Genomic DNA, 23191 nt, shown 5'->3' on the forward strand with positions numbered 1-23191 from the left:
CCCTTTGCTTGTTGTTCCGGACTGTGTTTGCTCCTCGCCTGGACTTTTGCTCACGTTATCGGATTACCCCTCTTGTCAAGCCCTCTGGATATTGTTCGCCGATCAAAGAGCCACGTTTGCCCTAGGATTACTCTGTCTTGCCTGTGCCATACCTGTTTGCTGTTGTTCGACCCTGCCTGTGTTTTCACCATGTTTCAAAATAAAAGCTTGCACTTGGATCCGCACGTCTCATGTCTTGTTGACACTGTTACAATTATAGTTATTTTACTGTAGAATGAACATTTATTTATTTATACAAGTTATACAGAGAACATAAGTAAGCTCAACTCTACAGACAAAATATAAACATTCAACAAATCAGTGCTGAGCTATTTTAGGATTATTGTATATAATAATATGATACACTGCTTTTCTAATATAAGCTCAGATAAGAGTGGGTTATATGGGTTATTTATTTTTTTATTTATATATGAATGTGTAGTTTGTAGATACAAAAACCCTAAATGAGTCTCGCTTTAACAGTGTACAAGTGCATAAAATAGACTGTGTGCATATATTTTATAAAGATTATATCGAATATGGCACTCCTGTTTTCATTATTCTTTTTTTCTATTTTTTTTTTTTCTTGTGCAAGAGACATTTTTTGTTTGTACTGCCAGGCATGTTGAAACTTGTCAACAACTGCTTCTGTATGATGGAACATGAAAAGAAAGCATGAAAAATAAATATAAGAAAATAATAAGTATGTTAAATTATGCACATATCACTTACACTTTTAAAAATCTTTTTAAAAAATCGGGAGAGAATAAGTTAATCTAAGAGTTTGCTAAGAATTGCTTGAGGGCATTAACAGGTTTAATCATTATGTGACACAAAACCTGTTTATCACATGTCATATTTTGGAGTGAGCTTTATACATTTATATACAGCATTAGTCCACAGTACTGCTGCAACATTTATAAATCATAGTCCATGAACCAAACAAACACACATGGGTACAACATTTTTTCCCCTTTTGATATTATCATTTGCTTATCAAATTATTATTACATATCCTCTCATACCATACAATTAATGCATGATAACAGAGGGCCTTACTTTGCCTGAACAATAGCAGAAAAAATATTTAAATAAAGGCCCCACAGCTTCATCTCTCATGCCATAGATCAGAGGACTCAGGCAGCGCGGCAGAATAAGAACAATAATATAATTTACATATCTCAGATTTATGAAGAGAGAAGAGCCGCTTCCAATCACTGTGTATAGTGTTCTCTCTATTGTTGCATACAGGAAAGAGGTGAGACACAGTCCCAGCTGAATCAAGTGCAAGAGCACAGTTTTGAGGGCTTTCTTAGCAGAATCTTTATCAGAGGAAACAGACCTGGCTGTGATCATAATGCTAATGTATGTGAAAATTATGATCACTGCAACAGACACAAAATAAAGAACATCAAACCCTTGAGATTTATCCAGCTGCCATTTGGCTATAAACAATTTTTCTAGTGTGCAGAATGCAATATCTGCTAAATAATTGGGTTTGACACTTAAAGCAAGAATAATGTCAGCTATAATATTGATAGAACTAAGGAACCAGATGATTCCTATGGCGATTCCAGTTCTTTTTGGTGTGGCGATGTTGCAGTGCCTCAGAGGGAAGCAGATCGCCACGTACCGCTCCAGAGACATCAGTGCTAGTGTCAAAGCAGCGTTAAAGAATGTACAGTATGATATAAAGACTAACAGAGTGCAAATAGATTTAGGTATTGGAAGAAAACAGAGAGCCAATGTGTACATAATAGTTGTGACCAGCAAAAGCACAGAGTCATTCATAAGCATGTGGCCAAAAAGAATGTAGCGCGGCGTCTCCTGGAATCTGCGCTTGCTTTTTAGAGCAAAAAGCATCACACAGTTTACAAAACAGAAGAACAGAGATGTTAACACAGCTACTGCAGTTTTAGTACTGGTGGCAGCATCCATGTCCAGCTTAAAGACTTGCTGATGAGTGAAAGACGCATCCCCAATTGTGCCATTGGACCCCGCCATAAGCTGAAAGACAAGAAACACAATACTAATGAGAACAGTATACAGTATAAATCATGCAGTTAGACTTATGATCCTGCGCAATGAATGTTTTCTATCTTTCAGTTTCATGAATTAGAGAGGAATTAAAAGATTGCAAGACATAACAGACCCTTCTGCCGTGAATAAGTCAGACATCAGCCTTCTATCTGCTCCAGATTCTGAACTTATATAGCTGTAAAGGTATGAGGGATGGAATGAAAGAGAGAGATGGGGAAAAAGTGTTTGTGGCTGGGGGTTAAGAATGACGTAGAGTGGGATTTTAAAGTGAAAATGTATGTCATTTAATACAAAATTCTTCATTAAAAATTACATTGTCATCAAATCAATTAGAGTGAACTGAAAATTTACATTGGTTTGTGTAAAACCTGACGAACATGTTATAATGTAAAATCAATGAAAAGGAATAGCAGAGTCCACACCACAAAAATAACAGCACAGAAGAATGATATTGCTGGAATCACTTTCAGAAGGTTTTTATATGTATGTATGTAAGTATCTATCTATCTATGGTAACACTTTAGTATTGGGACCAACTTTTATTAACATATTGGCTGTTTGTTAGTACTTATAAAGCACAAATTCTGCATGACCATATTCTACATTCCTAATCCTACCCAATACCTAAATTTAACAACTACCTTACTAACTATTAATAAGCGTGAAATTAGGAGTTTATTAAGGCAAAAGTATCTAAGTATGGTCTAAGTATGTTGTCCATCACAGTAGGGCCACAGAAAATAAATGCTGCCACATCAATATCAGAAGACTGATTTTGAGGAATAAATATATATAAATAAATGCTATATGTAATGACATGATTGAGAACAGTGGCTGGGCTTTTGGTAAATGGGGCAAAACATTATTTTGCTATATGCTGTCAGTCAAAAGTTTTTGAAAAGTCTCTTCTGCTCACCAAGCCTGCATTTATTTGATCCAAAATGCAGCAAAAGCAGTAATATTGTGCAATATGTTTTTTATTTAAAATAACTGTTTTCTATTTGAATATATTATAAAATGTAATTTATTCCTATGATTTCAAAGCTGAAGTTTTAGCATCATTACTCCAGTCACATGATCCTTCAGAAACCATTCTGATTTGCTGCTCAAAAAAAAAAAACATTTATTATTTATTATGTATGAAAACAGCTGAGTAGATTTTTTTTTTTTTTTTCAGGTTTCTTTGATGAATAGAAAGTTCAGAAGAACCGCATTTATCTGAAATATAAATATTTTGTAACATTATAAATGTCGGTAACACTTTACAATAAGGTTCATTAGTTAACATTGTTATTAGTAAACATGAACTAAGAATGAACAATTCTTAATACAAAACATTTATTCATCTTAGTTAATGGTAATTTCAGCATTTACTAATGCATTATTAAAATCACAAGTTGTGTTTGTTAACATTAGTTAATGCACTGTGAACTAACATGAACAACAACACTGTCTCACTCCCAACTCGTCATATATTGACGCTTGGTCAGGACCCCTTGGCGTCGTTTTTCGACGCACAGGGTCCTCCATTGTTTTCAGTTGTTTGTCGTAATTTAATGGTTTTCATGCATTTGTATTAAATATAAATAATTTTATATAAATTTATTCTTTCACTGGAGCACGTAACCCCACCCCTACCCTACACCTACTCACTTCTGAACAATATAAAACACGTAACAGGCAAATAAATGTACAGTCACAGGTATTTATTGCAAAAAAACAACCATAAACAAGCAGTATAAAAGCATTACAAACATGTCGTGTTGCATTCCAAGTCTTCTGAAGCCATACGATATCTTTATGCGAAGAAGAGAGCAAAACATAAGGTTTTAATCGCTGAAAATGAACACGCTCACATCTCATTCAAAAAGATACTCCTGTTCAGTAGCATGACGCGATCGGTCACGAGACACACAAGAGCCAATTGCTAACATAATTTAAGGCTTCTTCTGACGACATTTTTTGAATTCGCACACAGAGACACACAGGAAGAGCTTTACAGCGGACGGAGATGGCGATCACGTCTATTCCTCTCATAAATCAATCGTTTTGCCTCGAAAGACTTGGAATATTACTTAAAAAAATAAAAAATTATTATGATGGTAGTTGTATCTGCCTGTTATATCTTGTGTTTTATCTTGTGTTTAGGGGCAGGGGTTGGGTTACGTGCTCATAAATGTGTAAATAGTGTAATATAAATAAAACTGTTGTGACACACCCCAACATATATGCAATAATGGCAATATTATTGACCAATATATAATTTAATCATGACGATAAAGCCTTTTGCGTCGGCATATTGACGCTAAGGGTTTCTTATTTAAAGCAACGGAGGACCCTGTACGTCGAAAAATGACGCTAAAGGGGTACCTTGTGTGTCAAAAGCGACGCCAAAGGGTGCTGACCAAGCGTCAATATGTGACAAGTTGGGAGTGAGACCGTATTGCGAACAAACAATGACCAACTGTATTTTCATTAACTAACATTAACAAAGATTTATAAATAGTGTAATAAATGCATTGTTCATTGTTTGTTCATGTTAGTTAATACATTAACTAATGTTAACAAATGACACCTTATTGTAAAGTGTTACCTAAATGTCTTTATCATCGCCTTTGGTCAATTTAAAGTATCCTTGCTAAATAAAAATATTAATTTCTATAGGATCATTTCTGAAGGATCATGTGACACTGAAGACTGGAGAAATTATGCTGAAAATTTAGCTTTGATCACAGGAATAAATTACATTTTAAAATATATTCAAATAGAAAGCAGTTATTTTAAATAGTAGAAATATTTCACAATACTACTGCTTTTGCTGTATTTTGGATCAAATAAATGCAGGCTTGATGAGCAGAAGAGACTTCATTAAAAAAAAAAACATTGGAAACCTTAAAATCTGCTCAAAAACTTTTGACTGGTAGTGTATGTTGAAAAAGATAGAAACACAAAAAACAACCTCGGCAGAGCTGAATCAACTCTGTCCTAACCTGCTCCCTGATCTCCTCATTATGACATGTATGAATAATTTATGATTGGTCTGTCTATCAAGTGTGTTGTATTTGTGAAAACACGGCTTCCTTGGGGATATAAGCCTCTGTGTATGTAGCGCAGCCTTCCCTGTGAGCGCACCCAAACAAAGACACAAAAAAAGAAAGATTAAACATGTATAAAAAAAAACATGGTTTATATTAAATCCATAATCTGTAGCTCAGAGGTTCTTTTTCAGGCTTAGAACCCCTGGATGTATAGAAAGATGGAGCAGGTTACTCTGATGCTTGCCTTGAAAATACATCAAAATAATTATTATTGACAAGTAGACCAATATACTTTTCCTATGTACACTTTATGCTTCCAGTTTTACTTAATATTTGGTAATACTTTGTGCATTAGCTAACATAACAATGAGCAATACATTGTTACCATTGTTACAATATTTATTACTTTGTTAACATTAGTTAATAAACAACTATTATTAAAAGAATAATTGACTCATAAATAAAAATTTACTCCAAAGTGTAGATGAGTTTGTTTCTTCATCTAAACAGATTACATCAATTGCTTATCAATAAATGATGAATCAATTGCAGTGAATGGGTGCCGTCAGAATGAGAGTCCAAACAGCTCATAAAACATCACATGGTCCAGTCCATCAATTAATGTCTTTTGAAGTGGAATAACTGTGAATTTGTAATTAACTCCTTATATGCAACTGTATTAACAGTGTATTTGTAATTAAGCGCTCTATCCATAATATTGCTTTCTCCAGTGAAAAAGTGAAAAGAGAGACATCCATAAATAAAGCATTTAAAAGTGAAAACAGTTCAAAACTGTTCTAAATAAATATGTTGGTGGATTTTGATGTGAGAGGATGCGTTAATATTGATTGTGGATTTTGGCCAGAAGCAACAGTTTAAAGTTAAAATCGCTTAATGATAAGATTTGCTTGTGACAAACAAACAGCTTTTCACTTTACAAGACATTAATTGATTGACAGGATTTCTGTGGATTACTTGTGGATTATTGTGATGTTTTTATCAGCTGTTTGGACTCTCATTCTGACGGCACCCATTCACTGCAGAGGTCAATTTACAACTTTTGATTTTAATAATGTAGTAAATGTTGAAATTAGCATTAAATAAGATTCATAAATGCTTTAGAAGTATTTCTGAATGACCTTTTTTCACTTAAAATAAATGAATAAATAAAAATTAACAGCCACCTCATTGAAGGCCCTTGCTTTAACTAGTTATAAGTTCTTCCACAATTTAGGCCTACTTAACAAAGACTTAACGTATAAAGGAAATTAACTGTACTTTTTCTTGACAGCACTAGCCCTCAGTGAAAAGACTGTCTCTAAAGAGAAGCCTTGTTTTTCCACTACATGATGACATGTGTCATGGGCTTCCTCAGGTCTGAAATGGCAGAAAGATTTGAATAATTAATGAGTTTTAATGAGATGGTTTTAATGTTGATCTTAAGGGTGTTCTTGCTGCTCTCTTGTGTCTCTTTACTTTAATGTTTACTTAAAGTTAGTCTGTCCATCATCATCATCATCATCATGACACTGTGGAAATTAACTTTTCAAACTTATAGTGTTATTAACTTTTGGCACATTTCAAGTATACAGTACACGTCTAACAATTAAAATAATGCAACAGTTTGCGACATAATTCTGACTGAATCTACTGAACTGATTATTAAAACACTGTTTCTACAAAATGACAGAAAGAAAAGTTGAAAATCTCTTTCCAGTTTACTTAATTTTAACACAGATTGTAGTGTTGACTGTGCTTGTCAAGGTCATTTAAACTTATTACCCAAATAATTCTAAGAAAAATACAAATATGCTATAATTCTCAGAGCAAATACTTTTCTTTAGTTTATGGGAGACCATCTGTGCTCCTAAATAGATAGGATCTTAACATAAGCTAAATTTGCAACCATAAAATTAACTTTTATGTATGGATTTGATTTGATTTTAAATTATTTATTTTCAACATTGTCAGAGAAAACACCTTCAGTGATAGTTTGTTAAAAAACGTTTTAAAAGTTTATAATACACTGTAAACGTGTTTGACAGTAAACATCAGACCCTTTTGATCATTTCTATCTCGTTAATTGATTTATTTACAGATGGTTTTGTCACGTCACACCTGAGTTCGCGTCTACAGGAAGTACTGCACATGATGCTCGAGACGGACTCACCTGCAGCTCGAAACGGTGGGAAGTGAAACCTTACGACTTGCAATAAATATGTTTGTTTTTCAGACACAAAACCCCCATTAAAATCAAATCAACAGGGTTATACCCTCTCAGTGCTAAAGGATCATGTAAAACAGCATGGAAGGCTAGTTTCTTGCGGTTTCTCCTGCAGACACCTGCGCGCGCGTCAGTGAGTTTCGCTGTAGGTGAGGACAAAAGGCCGCCTGCGTGACACACGAACGACAACACAGAGGACTGACAGCGGCCAATCTGACAAATACATCGTATGACATGGAGCCACTCAAACCTGGGAAAAAATTTCCGGTATGTTTTAAACTGAATATTGTTATTTTGTTCTTTTATTCCGCCGTTGTCAGCTGTTAACATTTTCCGATCTTTAATCTTCTGGGACGTCCTGTAGAGGGCTGTTTGTGTTTGGTAATTTACACAATTATGTGCCTAAATTGTTCGGTATTTATAGTTTATATACATATATATGTTAGTTGTAATATATTGTTATATATTCTAAGTTATTTGTAATCATACAGTCATATATGTACATACATACACACACACACACACACACACACACACACACACACACACACATATATATATATATATATATATATATATATATATATATATATATATAGCTATATACCTGTATGCTCTGATTTGTGTCACTGCGTTTTATATTGTTCAAATTATGGTTATATTGCTGTTTCAGTTTCACTTTAATGCTTATACTTTAACTTTTTTTAAAATATTAAAAGTTGTGACTTTAAGATTGCCATCTAAAAAACCAGTTTTTCTTATACTGAGAAAATCTGGCACTTGAGTCACATGACCCACGCACGCTTTTGCATACTTGATTGGGGTGGGTTGTTGACGCTGATGAGCAAGGTGTTGGTTCAGGATTTAGAAAACCGTTGCAGTCGCATTATGCCATATAGTCATACCAGTGAGTTTGAAGTTCTTAAGAGGAATATCCTGTTTTGGCATGGGCGGTTCAAAATTGCGTCTTAGTCATGTACAGTACAGTGCGTCCTTAGGGTAGTTCCAGAGCGTAACTCATTCTATTTGTAACTGTCACGTGTAAAAACAAGTGTATTTTACTTGTATTTTACATTTCTCTTTAGGACCATGGCTTGGACCAGACAAAGCAGTTTCTTCCAGCATCAGATGCAAAAAAGTTGCAGAAGAAGAGGGTATCGTTCAGGGCCATCGTGGCAATAGGTCTACCCACAGCACTGGCAATCATTGCATTAGTAACTGGACTGTTAGTGTGGCATTTCCATTGTGAGTGATTTAACTCATAAACAAACAAACACACTGTTATTATCACCAGTAAACTGTACATTTGAATGATTATGATAAAACAATAACTCCAGCGTGTCCATTGTTACAGACAGGTATAATGGGAGGGTGAAGAAGATGTTCAGTGGTTATTTGACCATCTCCAGTCAGAAGTTCTCAGATGCTTATGAAAACAGTAACACCACTGAATATAAAGAACTGGCTTCAAAGGTCTCAAGGCAGGTGAGGTTGTCATGTTTCTTTGTAATATTTTCAGTTATTTTTTTATTTTCTTTATGTCTACTTAAAACTTTGCTTCATTGTGTGTTGTCTTTCAGCTCAAAGGTATATATGGTCAAGTACGCTTGCTGTCAAAGTACCATGTGGCATCCAATGTGCAAGGTTTCAGGTAATTTAAATAATTCTACCATACATGGGAGAAAATTATGGGTAGTTGACATGAAAGGTCAGTCAGAAAGGTCATTATTTCAATTTTTCTTTTTCAAATTTTTGTAGTTATTAAATATGCATTTGACCTTGTATGACCTCATATTAACTGACAGACTGCATGAAGTATTTGGGCTTTAGAAATGCATTGCAGAACTATTTAAGTGGCGATATACATAAAATATTAATTGTCTCTTGTACATTTATTTTCAAAGTCAAGTCAAGCTCTTAATTATCATTATGCAAGTAACCAAATTATTTTTCTTTTCACTGGTTGATGCAGAATATTAAAATTATAAATTAAAAATGTAAATAGAGAAATAAAAATAAGATGTAGATACAAAATTACAATTAGAAGTGTATGTGTAAAGATTCATTTTAAATTAGAATTTCATTGTTGAAAATAAAAGTTAGACAAGTTTTTGTCAGCCAACCTTGAATAGTTCACCCCATCACAGATATGCATCACAGAATATGCCAGACTCACTTTACACTGTGAATCTCATTGATGTTTATTTGTATTGTAAGCTCCATTGTCATTTTTTCCCCTTTAGTGAGGGCAGTAATAATGGTATCATCGCTTATTACCTGTCTGAGTTTAATGTGCGGGAGTCCCAAGTATCTGCTGTGGACGAGGCCGTGGCATCCCTGGATGAGGGGGAAAATGCAAGGAAAAGCCGGAGCGGGATTGGTCGCAAGACTGACAATAGCCTTATCATTGACGGCATGACGTCAGGAGGTAAATCTACTGGAAGAGAGTTTCATATTACTTGCGTAGTTTCAGTATGTCACCTCTTGTAATCTAACCAGAAACTTCAAACTTCATTTTAGTCTAGCAATATTCAGTCTGATGGTTAACAGTTAAAATTCAGATATATTTTGGTGTGCATTACAGCTGTGGATGCTCGGTTAGCTGGCAGAAACCTCAAACGTGAGTTAATAATACTTTCTTTACATTTAGCTGTTTATATATGTTTATATCATAGACTCATATTCAACTTATTCTGTCTTTCAGGGTCCAATAAGAGGTCTCATCATGCTCATGGGAACCAGACAGACATTATCCGGTCTCCAGGTTTTCCCGATTCTGCCTACCTTCCCAATCTTTACACCGAGTGGCAGATTCGGGCCGACCCAGAGCACAGGATCAGACTGGAGTTTGACGTCCTAGACTTGGAGAAAGATTGCCGTAATGATTTCATCAAAGTGTACGACTCATTAACACCATCAGAGAAGCATGTCATAACAGAGTAAGTGTTTATACACTCTCAGTGATGACACAGTGAGCTGTATCACGTTACACATGTCTGTTTTCATTATCTTTGCGATATGTGGAATCTAACAAATATGTTCATGCAGGAAATGTGGATATCGCTTACCTGATGAGAAGCTAATTTTCATCTCCTCTGGGAATGTCATGCTGGTTACACTGGTTACAAACGAGGAGAAAAATTTCCCAGGTTTCAGGGCATTTTACTCTCAGATTCCAGCCACATTTCAAGGTAGAGTTTACTGAGATATTGTAAACTAATTAGGGTCCAAAGTTCATTTTTGACAGACTTTGCCAGCCATGATAAACAGATATTTCTTACTTGCCACAAAACTGTATTTTGCATTATTTTGATAAAAAAAAAAAGAAAATACAATTTCTAAATATTTTTGAAATAAGTCTTATACTAACCAAAGCTGCATTTATTTGCTCAGTTAAAACAGTACTATTATGAATTATTATTAAAATGTCAAGTGACTTATTATAATATCATAAATATGAATATTAAATATTTTTTTAAATGCAATTTATTCCTGCAATGGCAAAGCTGAATTATCAGCAGCCATTACTCCAGTCTTCAGTATCACATGATCCTTCAGAAATCATTATTTGCTGATTTGGTGCTCAAGAGACATTTTATTATATATTATCGTCATCAATGTTTAAAATAGATGTGCTGCTAATTTCTTTTTTTTTTATTCTTTTTTTGTAACCATTATGCTTTTTATCAGGATTCTGTGATGAATAAAAAAAGCTTGAAGAATAGCATTTATTTATTTGAAATAGAAATCTTAATAAAAAGATTTTGAATGTTTTACTGTTTTGGTTTTTTTTTTGGTTCAATTTAATTCATCCTTGCTGAATAAAATAACAAGTTTCCTTAAAAAAATGTTGTATTGCAGTTCTTTATAAAATGACCAGCCACTAGCAAGTGACTTGTTCTTTAGTGAGCATTAATTCTGTGTTAAATCCTTTGTGTTAAATCAAGAAGTCTAAGCCCTATATTTGTGTTAATAATGTCTTGTCCCATTCTTTAGACTGTGGAGGGAGACTGACCGGGCTTCGTGGTACCTTCACATCACCTGGCTATCCCTCTCATTACCCATCTCAGACTGACTGTGTCTGGAACATTGAGGTAAAATGATTTCTCCTTAGTGTTATTTAACATCTCCTTCATCATTGATCTGTTCCTAACATTCATATTGTAAGTTCTTATATGTTCTGTCTGACAGGTTCCATCAGGAAAGCATATCAAGGTGAAGTTTGACAAGTTGTCTATACATAGCACTGAACAAAACACCATCAGCTGTCCAGCAGACTACTTGGAAATAAACTACAGGTCAGATAAAAGTATCATGAGAGTAATCATACTTATACTTGAGTAGATGTTACAAACTATGAAATATAAAGATGTCATTTATACACCACTATTGAAAAGCATTAAATTAATGTTAATGTTTTGTGATAAAATGATGTGCTTTTGAACTTTCTATTCATCAAAGAATCCTGAAAAAAGCATCACGGTTTGATATCATTCATATTATCTAATATCATTCATATTAGAATGATTTCTGAAGGATCACGTGAAGACTGCTTCTCAGCTTTGCATTACAGGAATATATTATGTTTTAAAATAAGTGCTTTTAAAAATAGAAAACAAAAATGTAGTAATATTTCACAGTAAAACAGTTTTTTACTGTATTAAATGTAGACTTGGTGAGTATAAGAGACTTAAAACATTTTACTGACTCCAAACTTTTGAACAGTGTATATTCTCTAAATATCGATTATAACCGTTATTTGTTATTTTATAAATTATTTTAGGATATGTGGAGAGAAGCTACCCAAAATGGTGTACACAATCAAATCAAACCAAGCAACAGTCAGATTTCATTCTGACCTGTCTTACGTGAGCGAGGGCTTTTCTGCAGAGTTTGAGGCCTTTGAACCCACTAATCGTGAGTAGAATCATATTATTTTTCCTGCTGATATTAAAACGCAATGTTCAGAGCTTGTACACCATCACAAAAATATCTAAAATCACTTTTCCACAGCCTGCCCTGGGAGGTTCCAATGTGACAATGATCTGTGTGTGTCCCCTAACCTGCAATGTGATGGCTACAATGACTGTGGAGATATGAGCGATGAGAGGGGCTGCAGTAAGTTCATACCATATCACTTGTGCTTAGTCTTTGTGCAGTTATTGTCTCTTAAGCTTTTAAGATACTATAATAGTGTAATTTGCCCATGAATGCAGTGTGTAATGAGACTCAAATAAAATGCAAGAACGGCTTCTGCAAGCCCAGCTTCTGGCGCTGTGATGGGGTGAACGATTGTGGAGATAACACTGATGAGGAAAACTGTGGTAAGCATGAAACCAGCACTCAAAATCTTGAACTATGGAGCAAAAGTGATGGAAACGATTTCAGGTTGTTTGTTCAATTTTGTCTTTAGGGAACTGCAAAGCTCAAGAGTTTAGCTGTCGAAACGGCCGCTGCATCCAGGCACAGAAGCAATGTAATGGTTACAATGAATGTGGAGATGGCTCAGATGAATCTCAGTGTGAGAAATGTAAGAAATTTCAATGTCTTTTCAATATTTAGCCTTATTTTGACCTCAAAAGTTTGTACGGTAAATTACATTATTATTAATGTATACCTTTATTGTTTATACTTTTGCAAGTTACTGTAGTTACTTACCAGCACTAAAATTTTACTTAGAGGTTGATAAACATCCCTGCTGCCAACATAAGCAGTCGCTACACTAAGTGACTCAGTTGCCTCTTTTATATCCAGCCATAGCTGTTCACTGCTCTGCTCTCACATATAAGTGCAAGAATAACCAGTGCATTAGCAAGCTGAACCCTATGTGTGATGGAGAGACTGACTGTGCAGATGGTTCAGATGAAGCTGAATGCAGTAAGTTCAGAATTCCTCTGTTTTTCCGCATATATACAGTATATGTTTTTCAGTGATGTTTCGAACTGTTTCATGTTCGATTCACTGTAGAATGTGGGACGAAGCCCTACAAGTCTAGTCGTATTGTGGGTGGAAAGGACTCGAATGAGGGAGAATGGCCCTGGCAGGTCAGCCTCCACATGAAGACACAAGGTCATGTGTGCGGGGCGTCTGTTATCAGTAACCGCTGGCTGGTCACTGCTGCTCACTGCGTGCAGGACAATGAAAAGTTCAAGTGAGTTCTTCTCTTGTTTGGCCCTTTCCTCCTCTCCTGCTCTGATCCTGACTGATTGTTTGGTCTTTTGCTAGATATTCCCAGCCTGACCAGTGGGAAGTCTATCTAGGTCTACTTCAACAGGGTGAAACTAGTAAGTCCACCCTTAGACGCGTGAAACAGATAATTCCTCACCCTCAGTATGATCACGTGAGCTACGACAATGACATTGCGCTGATGGAGTTGGACAGCCCTGTAACTCTCAGACAGAGCATCTGGCCCGTCTGCTTACCTGAAGCCACACATGACTTCCCAGTAGGAAAATCTGTCTGGATCACTGGCTGGGGCAAACAGAGAGAGGAAGTTGGTAAGTCATGTAACAGCCTACATTACACTACCATTTGAAAGTTTGGCGTTGATAAGATTATGTAATGTTTTTGAAAGTCTTAAGTTCTTTGATTGAAAATACAGTAAAAACTGTAATATTGTGAAATCTTATTACAATTTAAAATAACTCTTTTCTGTTTGAATACATTTTAAAATGATTTATTCCTGTGATAATAGAGCTGAATTTTCAGCAGCCATTACTCCAGTTTTCAATGTCACATGATCTTTCAGAAATCATTCTACTAGTGTAATTTTTAGCTTAATGTTTTTGTTGAAACTGTGAAGCATTTTTTTACAGGATTCTTTGATTAATAGAAAGTTCAAAAGTACATAATTTATTTAAAACAGAAATCATTTGTAACATTGTAAATTACTTTCCTGTCACTTCTCACTCAATAGAATATGTTCTTGCTCTTGAAAAAAAGCAAAACTTATATTTTAGATTCCTTACATTATTTTATAAAGACATTTCTCAAACAGGTGCATCCTTTAAAATCACTCTCCAGCCCAAGTTTTAGTTTTGTATAAATTCAGATATAGACAGTTTTTTTTTTATGCAGGATTAATTTAAATAATTTAAGGGTATATTTTCACCCATGAAGAAATTAATTATTTTGACAAAATATCATATTAGTTTTTCCCCTTCATGCTTAAACCCTCTATAGAGAAACACAGATTTAGTCAAGTGTGTCTAAACTCTTGATTTGTGTTATTGTGTGAAGTACACAATAAGATATGAGCTTCTCTGTTTGTCCAAACCAGATAATGAGAGACAGTACTTAAAATCTCAGGTTACTGACTACAAATTATGACACAATAAGAGACCAAAATTGTTAGTAAGCTAAGAAAATGTCTTCTCCCTGCTTTAGATGACGTTGCATCAGTGTTGCAGAAGGCTGAGGTGCGCATTATTAACAACACTGTGTGCAACAATCTGATGGATGATGGGATAACACCACACATGATCTGTGCAGGTGTATTGAGCGGAGGTGTTGATGCTTGTCAGGTGAAATCAAAGATCTTCTGTTTTTTCACATTCAGATACATCCCATAGCCTTATATTTCTCACTAACACATGTATATTCTTCATTCCTCTGGCAGGGTGACTCGGGTGGTCCAATGACTTCCACTGAGAGCAATGGCCGCATGTTTCTTGCTGGCGTGGTGAGTTGGGGAGATGGCTGCGGCCGCAGGAACAGGCCTGGCGTTTACACTCGGGTCACAGAATACCGCAGCTGGATCAGGCAGATGACAGGGGTATAATGTCACAACAGTGACATGAAATGGACTAAAGTAAAAAGTATCAACCTGTATTGAGAGTTATTGAAAATAATTAAGGCATTCATGTTCATTGAGTTTTATTTCAGAAGCCATAAAGGTTCCTATAATCAGGCCAAATGTCCACTAAAAACTGTCTTTGACTTTTATTTTCCATGAATATAATAATGAGCTTACATAGTTTCTTCATCTATTCTTTGTGTTTCTCTATGTATTTACGCTCTTAAAATAGTTTCGTCTATGCTGTTTTTGAGCTCAAATGTTGCTCTTGCTGTGGAGGAAAAGTATTTTTGCTGCCTTGCTTATAAGTCATTACAACTTGAGTGCTTCTCAGGGACTTTTGTAATGTAATTGTTGGCATAATGTGTTAATTGACTGTGTTTTATTTTTATTACATTGTAATTTGATCACCTTTCACACCAAACAGACTTCATGATCAGATCTGTGCACAAATGTATTTTATGACTAAGTAATAGGAAACAATTTTAGCGTTTTCATTTATTCTGGGCAGTTGATGCCCTGTCATTTTAATTTTAAATATATGCTGATAAAAAACATAGAATTTCTGTAAGCTTTGTATGTTAGTGGCAGACTAAGAGTGTGTGTGTGTGTGTATAGATAAAAAAAATTGTGTTCTTACTCCTTACATTACCATTGTAATTTTGAAACTTGAAATAGGAAAATGTCAGCATTTTTTGTTGAAACAATTGGTAATTGTTAAAAACTTTTTTCAGTTTTGTTTACACAGTGATCTTTATTTTAGTGTTATGTGTATCTGTGATCTTTTGTTATAATATTATTTTTTTTTTTATGTTTATTTTTGTTAATGCCCTCCTTGGGGGATTGGCGTTCCCATAATGTGCCTTGATACTTCAGTGGATTCTTTGTTAAACATTAAAAGGGAAATTCCAATCTGCTTTGTATTTGCTTTTTTTTTTTTCATGTTGTGAATTGTGAATAGTTGGTGCTATATTTAAAGATATGAAAAGACCAAAAAAATTCAAATTGCATCAAATACATTTCAAATGTAACTAATTTAACATGTAAATACATTAAAAATAAAGACAGGAAGAGGTTATGAAAATGTCTATAAAGTTCAGTGAATACTTTTAATTATCTTAAAGTTTGTTATTTTTTGTTTATATATTGTACACTGATATCTATGTAATGCCTTATTTCCTTAAAATTGTACAAATTTTCCTTAAAATGTAAGGCTTGCAATTATGATATTTGCATTTGTAAAATTTACTCAGAAATAAAATTAAATTCATAATTAAACTTGTATTTTCTTATGAGGGATGAAACCTATGCAACAAGTGCATAATCGGCTGTGAAAATTTGCACGAAAATTTAGATGAAAACGTTCCTTTTTGAAACGGTCTTCACATTGTGTAAACCTGCTTATGGGAAACTCCTGTTTACTCTGAATGCTGAAGCCTGATTTGTTAACGTTCGTGTAGCTGCACCAACAAATGGCATTTCAGCCCAACAAAACGGGCAGAGCTGACAGCCTATATAAGTCAGCGCCGAATGCCAATTTCATCAGAATTTTCTTCTTCAGTGTGAAGATCATCTCCTCGTTGGACTCTAAAGAAGAAGAAGAACGAAGAAGCCTGCTTACTTGCCATAGAAGAGCCTCGGCAGCGGAAAGATGTTCTTCTTCAGCGCTTCTCCTTTACGGCCATCAAGTGTGTCCAAGCAAATTACCGCTGTGATAGCGGTCCCACCTAATCATAAGAGTATTTCTCCTCTTCACGACAGCACTCAGACCACTTGCCGCCCGGCTCCTGGCTTGGGAAACTTTTACAGCCGCTACTTCCTTGTTCCAAAGAAAGATGGTGGGCTCAGGCCCATCCTTGATCCCAGACACATGAACTGTGCCCTAATGAGATGTCTGTCCAGGCTCTTTGAGTTTATGTAGAGTGCTCTGGCCACTTTCGGCAATCAGAGCAGCTCTTTGCATGCTTCGTAGGCCACTCTAAAGGGCTGCCAGTTACGAAGCAGAGACTATCCTGATGGATAGACGATGCTATAGTCTATAGCCCTGGCTTACGCCTCAGTGTACTTACAGTGTCCTATTCGAGTGAGGGCCCATTCCACCAGAGGAATGGCCTCCTCCTGGGCTTGGTCCAGCGGAGTCTCATTCAGAGATCTGTGAGGCAGCCAGCTGGTCTTCACTGCCTACCATTTTTTTTTTTTTTTTAAGAAAATTAACCATGGTTTTATTGTTGTAAAAGTGTAGTAACCCTGTTTTTTTTGTTTTGTTTTTTGTGATGAACTTTTTATTTTTTCAAATCAACAAAACAACATTCACTCAAACAAACAACAGGGAGGGGGGGAACAACAGACACACCATCAACAATTTCAATTTCAATTTGTAGTAAAAAGGACAAAACAGAATTCACATGAGTCCATAGACTGACAACAATTGGACATTCCCATAACATGTGGAGAAAAGTACCTGCTGATATAATGTTACAGATATGAGTTATAGGTCGATTGCAGTTTCATTTTAAGCCTCTTGTAAGGAGGTATGTATGCTCAATGGATGACTTTGAAATGGAGAAGACGATGAGCCAAGTTTTTAGAAGTTAAGATTAGATTAGACCACACCCTCCCCCAGTCGACCGATAAATCAAAATCTGTTAATTCACGATTCCAGATAGATTTACTAGAAAGAGACTTTGCAGTGTGATCATTAAGTTTACTATATATTAAAGAAACAGATGGCTGACCAGAGGGTGGTGCGATCCAATCCCATATAGGATGAGAGGAAATAGGGGATGCCCAGGGAACTCCATAGGCCTTGAGAACTTAGTTCTTAGTTCTTGAGCAGAGTCCCTGGTTATCATATAAGTCACTGCATGTGTTTCTGCCCAATGTAGACCAAGAGGGCTGGACAAATGGACGATTTCAACATAAAAAATTAAAGTTGTGCCATAAGGGTGTGTTGTTACAAAATTTGAAAGGTCCTCCCATCAGATGTTCCACCCTTTTTAGAAGTCCTTAGATGTAGTATTCTGGATTCTCCAAAGATCGATTACATTAAGTTCAGTGATAAATTTATTAAATAACTTAGAGGATGGGTTAGCTGTAGCATCAGGGTGAGATTTATCCAGTGCAGGATTTAAAACAGCATTAAAATCACCACCCATCACTAAAGGACAATCAATCTGCTAAAGTAATATATTGGAAATATTTGTAAAAAATGCACTGTCTGCCTCATTCGAGCAGTAAATGGAGACCAGTGCTAATCTATCATTATGTATTTTACAGCGTATAAAAACAAATCTACCTTCATCATCATTCCCGGTATGTTCAGTAGTTAAATGTAACTTCCTATCGACTAAGATAAGCACCCCCATAGTTTTATTACAAGCACAAGAGAAGGCTGCCAATTTGTAATACTTGTACAGGAAATCGATTTACGGTGCAAATATTCTAATATCTGGGTACGCTTAATAGGAGAATTTAGGCCATCCACATTCAATGATAAGATATTCAGAACATGCATTGTGTGCTCGCAATGCCAAGATTCTAAGTGAAGAGAAACAAAAGCAATGCCATACCTCCAATGACATGTAAACATTGGTATGTTTAGATTATGTTTATGTTTATGCTTCCGGCTTCGCTACTGTTCGGACGCTCTTGCTTATTGCTCTGTGCTTTGCTCCTTATTCATGTACTTTTCTCAGATCTCTCTAAGATTTTAACTTCAGCAGATCAGCTGCAGGTCAGATCATGAACTGCCACAGACTTCTACAAAGGATTGTGGTTCTTGAAACAAAGTTATTTGCTGGACTTCCAAAACAGGCGGAACACACAGCAGACGGTCATCACGGACCCCCTTAGCATACAGCCGGTGAGTCATGTGAATCTCAACAGTTTATACCAAGTGTAGAGGAACAAGCTGAAACTGATCGACAGACTAATCGATGGCACAAACAGGGAGCGAGACCCAAAGGCAAGAGTGCTAAAGGACAATATCTATTTCTCCCTCCGTCATCCTTCAGTGTTGTGTGCCAATCCACTCGGCCTGAATGGCACACACACACCTGGACAGAGTGACCACAGGACTTCATATCAGCTTCCGAGTCATCATGTGGTTGACACATTCCACAAGGACATTGATAACGCCATGCAGCCAAAACAAGCTCTCCTCATGGAAACTATCCCGTCTGAGCCCTGCCCACAGAGCTAATCACAGACAGACTGTGATGTACTACAACAGCTCTAAGACTCAGCACCCAAGGACGACTTTCTGGAAAACAGCCAGGGAAGCCAGGACAACATATCACAGCCACCGGAAACACCAGAGCCAGAGCCCTGCTCACCAGACACATTATCCCTCTCTCCAGCATCTCCACTTCTAAGCTTCTCACAGAAAATAGAGGAACTGGTATATGCTGGGACAAAATTCCCCCACTCTTTCGCTGCAAGCCCCCAGATATCAACTAAAAAACGGCGGGCCCCACAACCACCAAAGACTGCAGGCCCAGATCTCCCTCCTCCTGTGAGAGTTTTCCGACCGTTGCCACAACGCCAGGGTCCAAACCCTCCTCCATCGGCTGTAGGTGAACCAAAAACAACTGATAACAGCTCTCAGTGATATGTGTTGGGTCCAGGGGCGTAAATTTCATCTGACAGCAGGGGGGGACAATAAACGTAAAATTTCTCAAGAGCAATTTTTGAAGGGGACACAAATAATACAGCCAAAATTGTACTTGTAAGGATAGATGTGTGTACACAGCATGTGTACATAGCATGGAGACTGTGTTTAAATATGGTTCACCACGCCCTCATAATATAATTATTATTTTGCGTCATCCGTAGTATTTTAGGTTTCATCTGAAACCTAGTATGTTTCTTTCGCATTAATTCGACTGCATTAAACCCACTAATCTGCCACTTAACATCATATTGAGCAAAACCCAACACTTAGGTCTACAATATTAGCCTAATATCAGTTCACACACAGGCTTATCGCCGTGTTAGTTGTAGTGGGTGACAAGCTACGTACGGCATTAAGCTTGTTAACCTTATAATCGCTCATAGAAAACACATCGGATGTCATAATTTTTTTTGTCATGACTAATTTATTAATGATCCAGCATCATCTGTATTAAAGAGAAAGAATCATTTCACCCGATGTTTAAAGAGAATAAAACAGCCTTGACAGCCTACTTACACATAACTAACTTGCTCTCTCCCGCCGGACTCGTGTGTGTGTATCGGTAAAGAAGGAAAGCAGGCAGTGGACCAAACCACTGTGAGGAAAGAGAGGGGGGAATCAAAACATTTCTGAACTTAAAACGTTTTTTTGCGTTTATTTTGTTTTACTAATCACACAATTATTTTAAGTATATGTCCATTATATTATTTTCAATACACAGAGTCGCTTGTAATTATATTTTTTTGGGGGGGACAAGCCTCAGATAGGGGGGGTCCTGTCCCCCCCGTCCCCCCCGGGATTTACGCCTATGGTCGGGTCCCCACTATATTAGCAGCAACATTCACAAATGTTTACAGAGCAAGTGGGAATCCAGTGTGCCTGTAGGTTTCTCTATCTCTGTTTTATCACATGATAGAAAGTCTAAGGCCTTCTCAAGCTGTACGGCTGACCCATCTAATCTGCGGCCTGTAATGCATCAATCTAAGATTGCTGTAGAGACAAAATGTAATTCCATCAAGTTAGCATTTTTAAACATTTGCTCCCTAAAAAATAGATAATTTCTGATCAATGATTTAATAACCACAAACAACCTGGATTTTATGTTTCTAAAGGAAGTGCAGTGCAACAGTCCTCAATGAAACAGCCCATCCTAAATTTAATTTTATAAGTGTCTGCTGGACTGGTACTACTAGATCTTAGTGCTGCGTTTGACACTGTCGATCATAACATACTTCTAGAGAGACTGGAAAACTGGGTCGGGCTTTCTGGGATGGTACTCAAATGGTTCAGGTCATACTTAGAAGGGAGAGGTTATTATGTTAGTATAGGAGAGCATAAGTCTAAGTGGACGTCCATGAAATGCGGAGTGCCACAAGGCTCAATTCTTGCACCGCTCTTGTTTAGTCTGTATATGCTCCCACTAAGTCAAATAATGAGAAAGAACCAAATTGCCTATCACAGCTATGCTGATGATACCCAGATTTACCTAGCCATATCTCCAAACGACTACAGCCCCATCGACTCCCTCTGCCAATGCATTGATGAAATTAACAGTTAGATGTGCCAGAACTTTCTTCAGTTAAACAAGGAGAAAACTGAAGTCATTGCATTTGGAAACAAAGATGAAGTTCTCAAGGTGAATGCATACCTTGACTCTAGGGGTCAAACAACTAAAAATCAAGTAAACAATCTTGGGGTGATTCTGGAGACAGACCTTAGTTTTAGTAGTCATGTCAAAGCAGTAACTAAATCAGCATATTATCACCTCAAAAACATTGCAAGAATTAGATGTTTTTTTTCCAGTCAAGACTTGGAGATACTTGTTCATGCCTTTGTTACTAGCAGGGTGGATTATTGTAATGGTCTCCTCACTGGCCTTCCAAAGAAGACCATTAGACAGCTGCAACTCATCCAGAACACTGCTGCCAGCTAAAATCTGAGCATATCACACCAGTCCTCAGGTCCTTACACTGGCTTCCAGTTACATTTAGAATTGATTTTAAAGTACTTTTACTCATTTATAAATCACTCAATGGCCTAGGACCTAAATACATTGCAGATATGCTCACTGAATATAAACCTAACAGATCACTCAGATCATTAGGATCGAGTCAGATAGAAATACCAAGGGTTCACACAAAACAAGGGGAGTCTGCATTAAGCTATTATGCTGCCCGCAGTTGGAACCAGCTTCCAGAAGAAATCAGATGTACTAAAACATTAGCCACATTTAAATCCAGACTGGATTTAATAAAAAAAAATAAAGAAAATAAATCATTATTATTTACCAATCAGCGGATGAACGTACAGGGCAGGGGCAAGATTCCAAAAATAAATTAACAAGTGTCCATGGCCACCTTGTTATTGTCCTCTTCAGGGCAGTTAGGATCACCACAGACGTCATAGTTAATTTTCCCTCGTTGAGCTGAGAGGATGGAGACAGTAGCCGACACCTTCCCGCTGCTTTGTAGAGCTGCAGAATACGTCTTCTGTGACAGTGAAGTAACAAAATCCTCTGCCTTTTGAGGAGAGTCGAACATCATCTGCTCACCTATCAACTAGCTATAGCAGCTTTGAGATCCTCTCTGGAGATGGTGGAATCTTTGAATTTTTTCTTTGTTGGCGATTGTTCACTCTTTTTTTTCCGGCTGTCCTGACTGCTGGGGTACTCATAGTGAGCTAAATAAAGAGTTCAAAATTTACTGACAGGATATATGCAATTTAAATTTCTGACAAAGTGAGCAGAGCGAAGGACTCTGCGTGCATTGCCGCCGAAGGGTCACGTCATCCTCCTTCACTGCCTATCTTCACTAGGTTTTATAACCTGGAAGTCCCTGCTCTTCAGGCACAGATCTTGTGTACCTAATCACCCTGATCCCCTATGTGAGTGGAAAGGGTCTTCGTTGACGTTGACCCGTCCCTGGCCTTGTGACCAGGGTCTCGTTATTTCCGGGCCTATTGTGCCCTTATTGACTGATGCTTTTTAGGGGCCCTTAATATGGGCACCCCAGGGCTGAATGGAAGTTATTCCTACAGCCCTCATTTCTAATTTCCACCAACACTAGTTGTATTTTTGTATTGTATTTTATATGTCTATGATTGAATCAGTGTCTATGTTTTTTTGTTTTTTTATCAGATACAGATCAGTTTTATACATTTGTAGACATTTTAAATGAGACATTTGTGTAATTAAAAGGAAGAGTAGTATTCAATAGTCTCTTACCAGCCTGTTTAGAGCGGCAACCCTCTATAAAACATTTCATGTTATACATTTTAATATTGAATGGTATTTTATTATTTATTAATTGCATTTAATATGTTATACTTTCAATAAAACATTTGCAAAACATTTTATGCATGTTTTGGCATAAAATCGTCTTTTG

At 36.5% G+C, this 23191-nt stretch overlaps 2 protein-coding genes across 4 annotated transcripts; one reads left to right on the top strand and one right to left on the bottom strand.

Annotated features, from left to right (window-relative positions):
• Window positions 1–713: 713 nt before the first annotated feature.
• LOC131529402 (odorant receptor 131-2-like) lies at window positions 714–7404 on the bottom strand. 2 transcript variants are annotated; one of them, XM_058759108.1, is made up of 3 exons: window positions 7288–7404; window positions 2192–2254; window positions 714–2046 (listed from the first exon to the last, which is right to left on the bottom strand). In XM_058759108.1, the coding sequence occupies exon 3, from the start codon at window positions 2041–2043 to the stop codon at window positions 1072–1074; it is 972 nt and encodes a 323-aa protein (XP_058615091.1). In that variant the 5' UTR covers window positions 2044–2046; window positions 2192–2254; window positions 7288–7404; the 3' UTR covers window positions 714–1071. The 2 variants fall into 2 exon arrangements, with proteins under 2 accessions (XP_058615091.1, XP_058615090.1); XM_058759107.1 differs by lacking the exon at window positions 2192–2254 and having other exon boundaries at window positions 7288–7380.
• Window positions 7245–16379, top strand: st14b (ST14 transmembrane serine protease matriptase b). 2 transcript variants are annotated; one of them, XM_058759106.1, is made up of 20 exons: window positions 7245–7302; window positions 7457–7608; window positions 8427–8586; window positions 8696–8826; window positions 8922–8992; window positions 9585–9769; window positions 9926–9961; window positions 10046–10280; window positions 10390–10532; window positions 11338–11435; window positions 11533–11639; window positions 12125–12258; window positions 12355–12459; window positions 12558–12665; window positions 12755–12871; window positions 13096–13218; window positions 13309–13492; window positions 13567–13838; window positions 14728–14864; window positions 14960–16379. In XM_058759106.1, the coding sequence occupies exons 2-20, from the start codon at window positions 7576–7578 to the stop codon at window positions 15119–15121; spliced, it is 2541 nt and encodes an 846-aa protein (XP_058615089.1). In that variant the 5' UTR covers window positions 7245–7302; window positions 7457–7575; the 3' UTR covers window positions 15122–16379. The 2 variants fall into 2 exon arrangements, with proteins under 2 accessions (XP_058615089.1, XP_058615088.1); XM_058759105.1 differs by having other exon boundaries at window positions 7299–7608.
• Window positions 16380–23191: the final 6812 nt, after the last annotated feature.

The sequence above is a fragment of the Onychostoma macrolepis genome, chromosome 21 (assembly GCF_012432095.1).
Source record: "Onychostoma macrolepis isolate SWU-2019 chromosome 21, ASM1243209v1, whole genome shotgun sequence".
NCBI classification, from domain to species: Eukaryota; Metazoa; Chordata; class Actinopteri; order Cypriniformes; family Cyprinidae; genus Onychostoma; species Onychostoma macrolepis.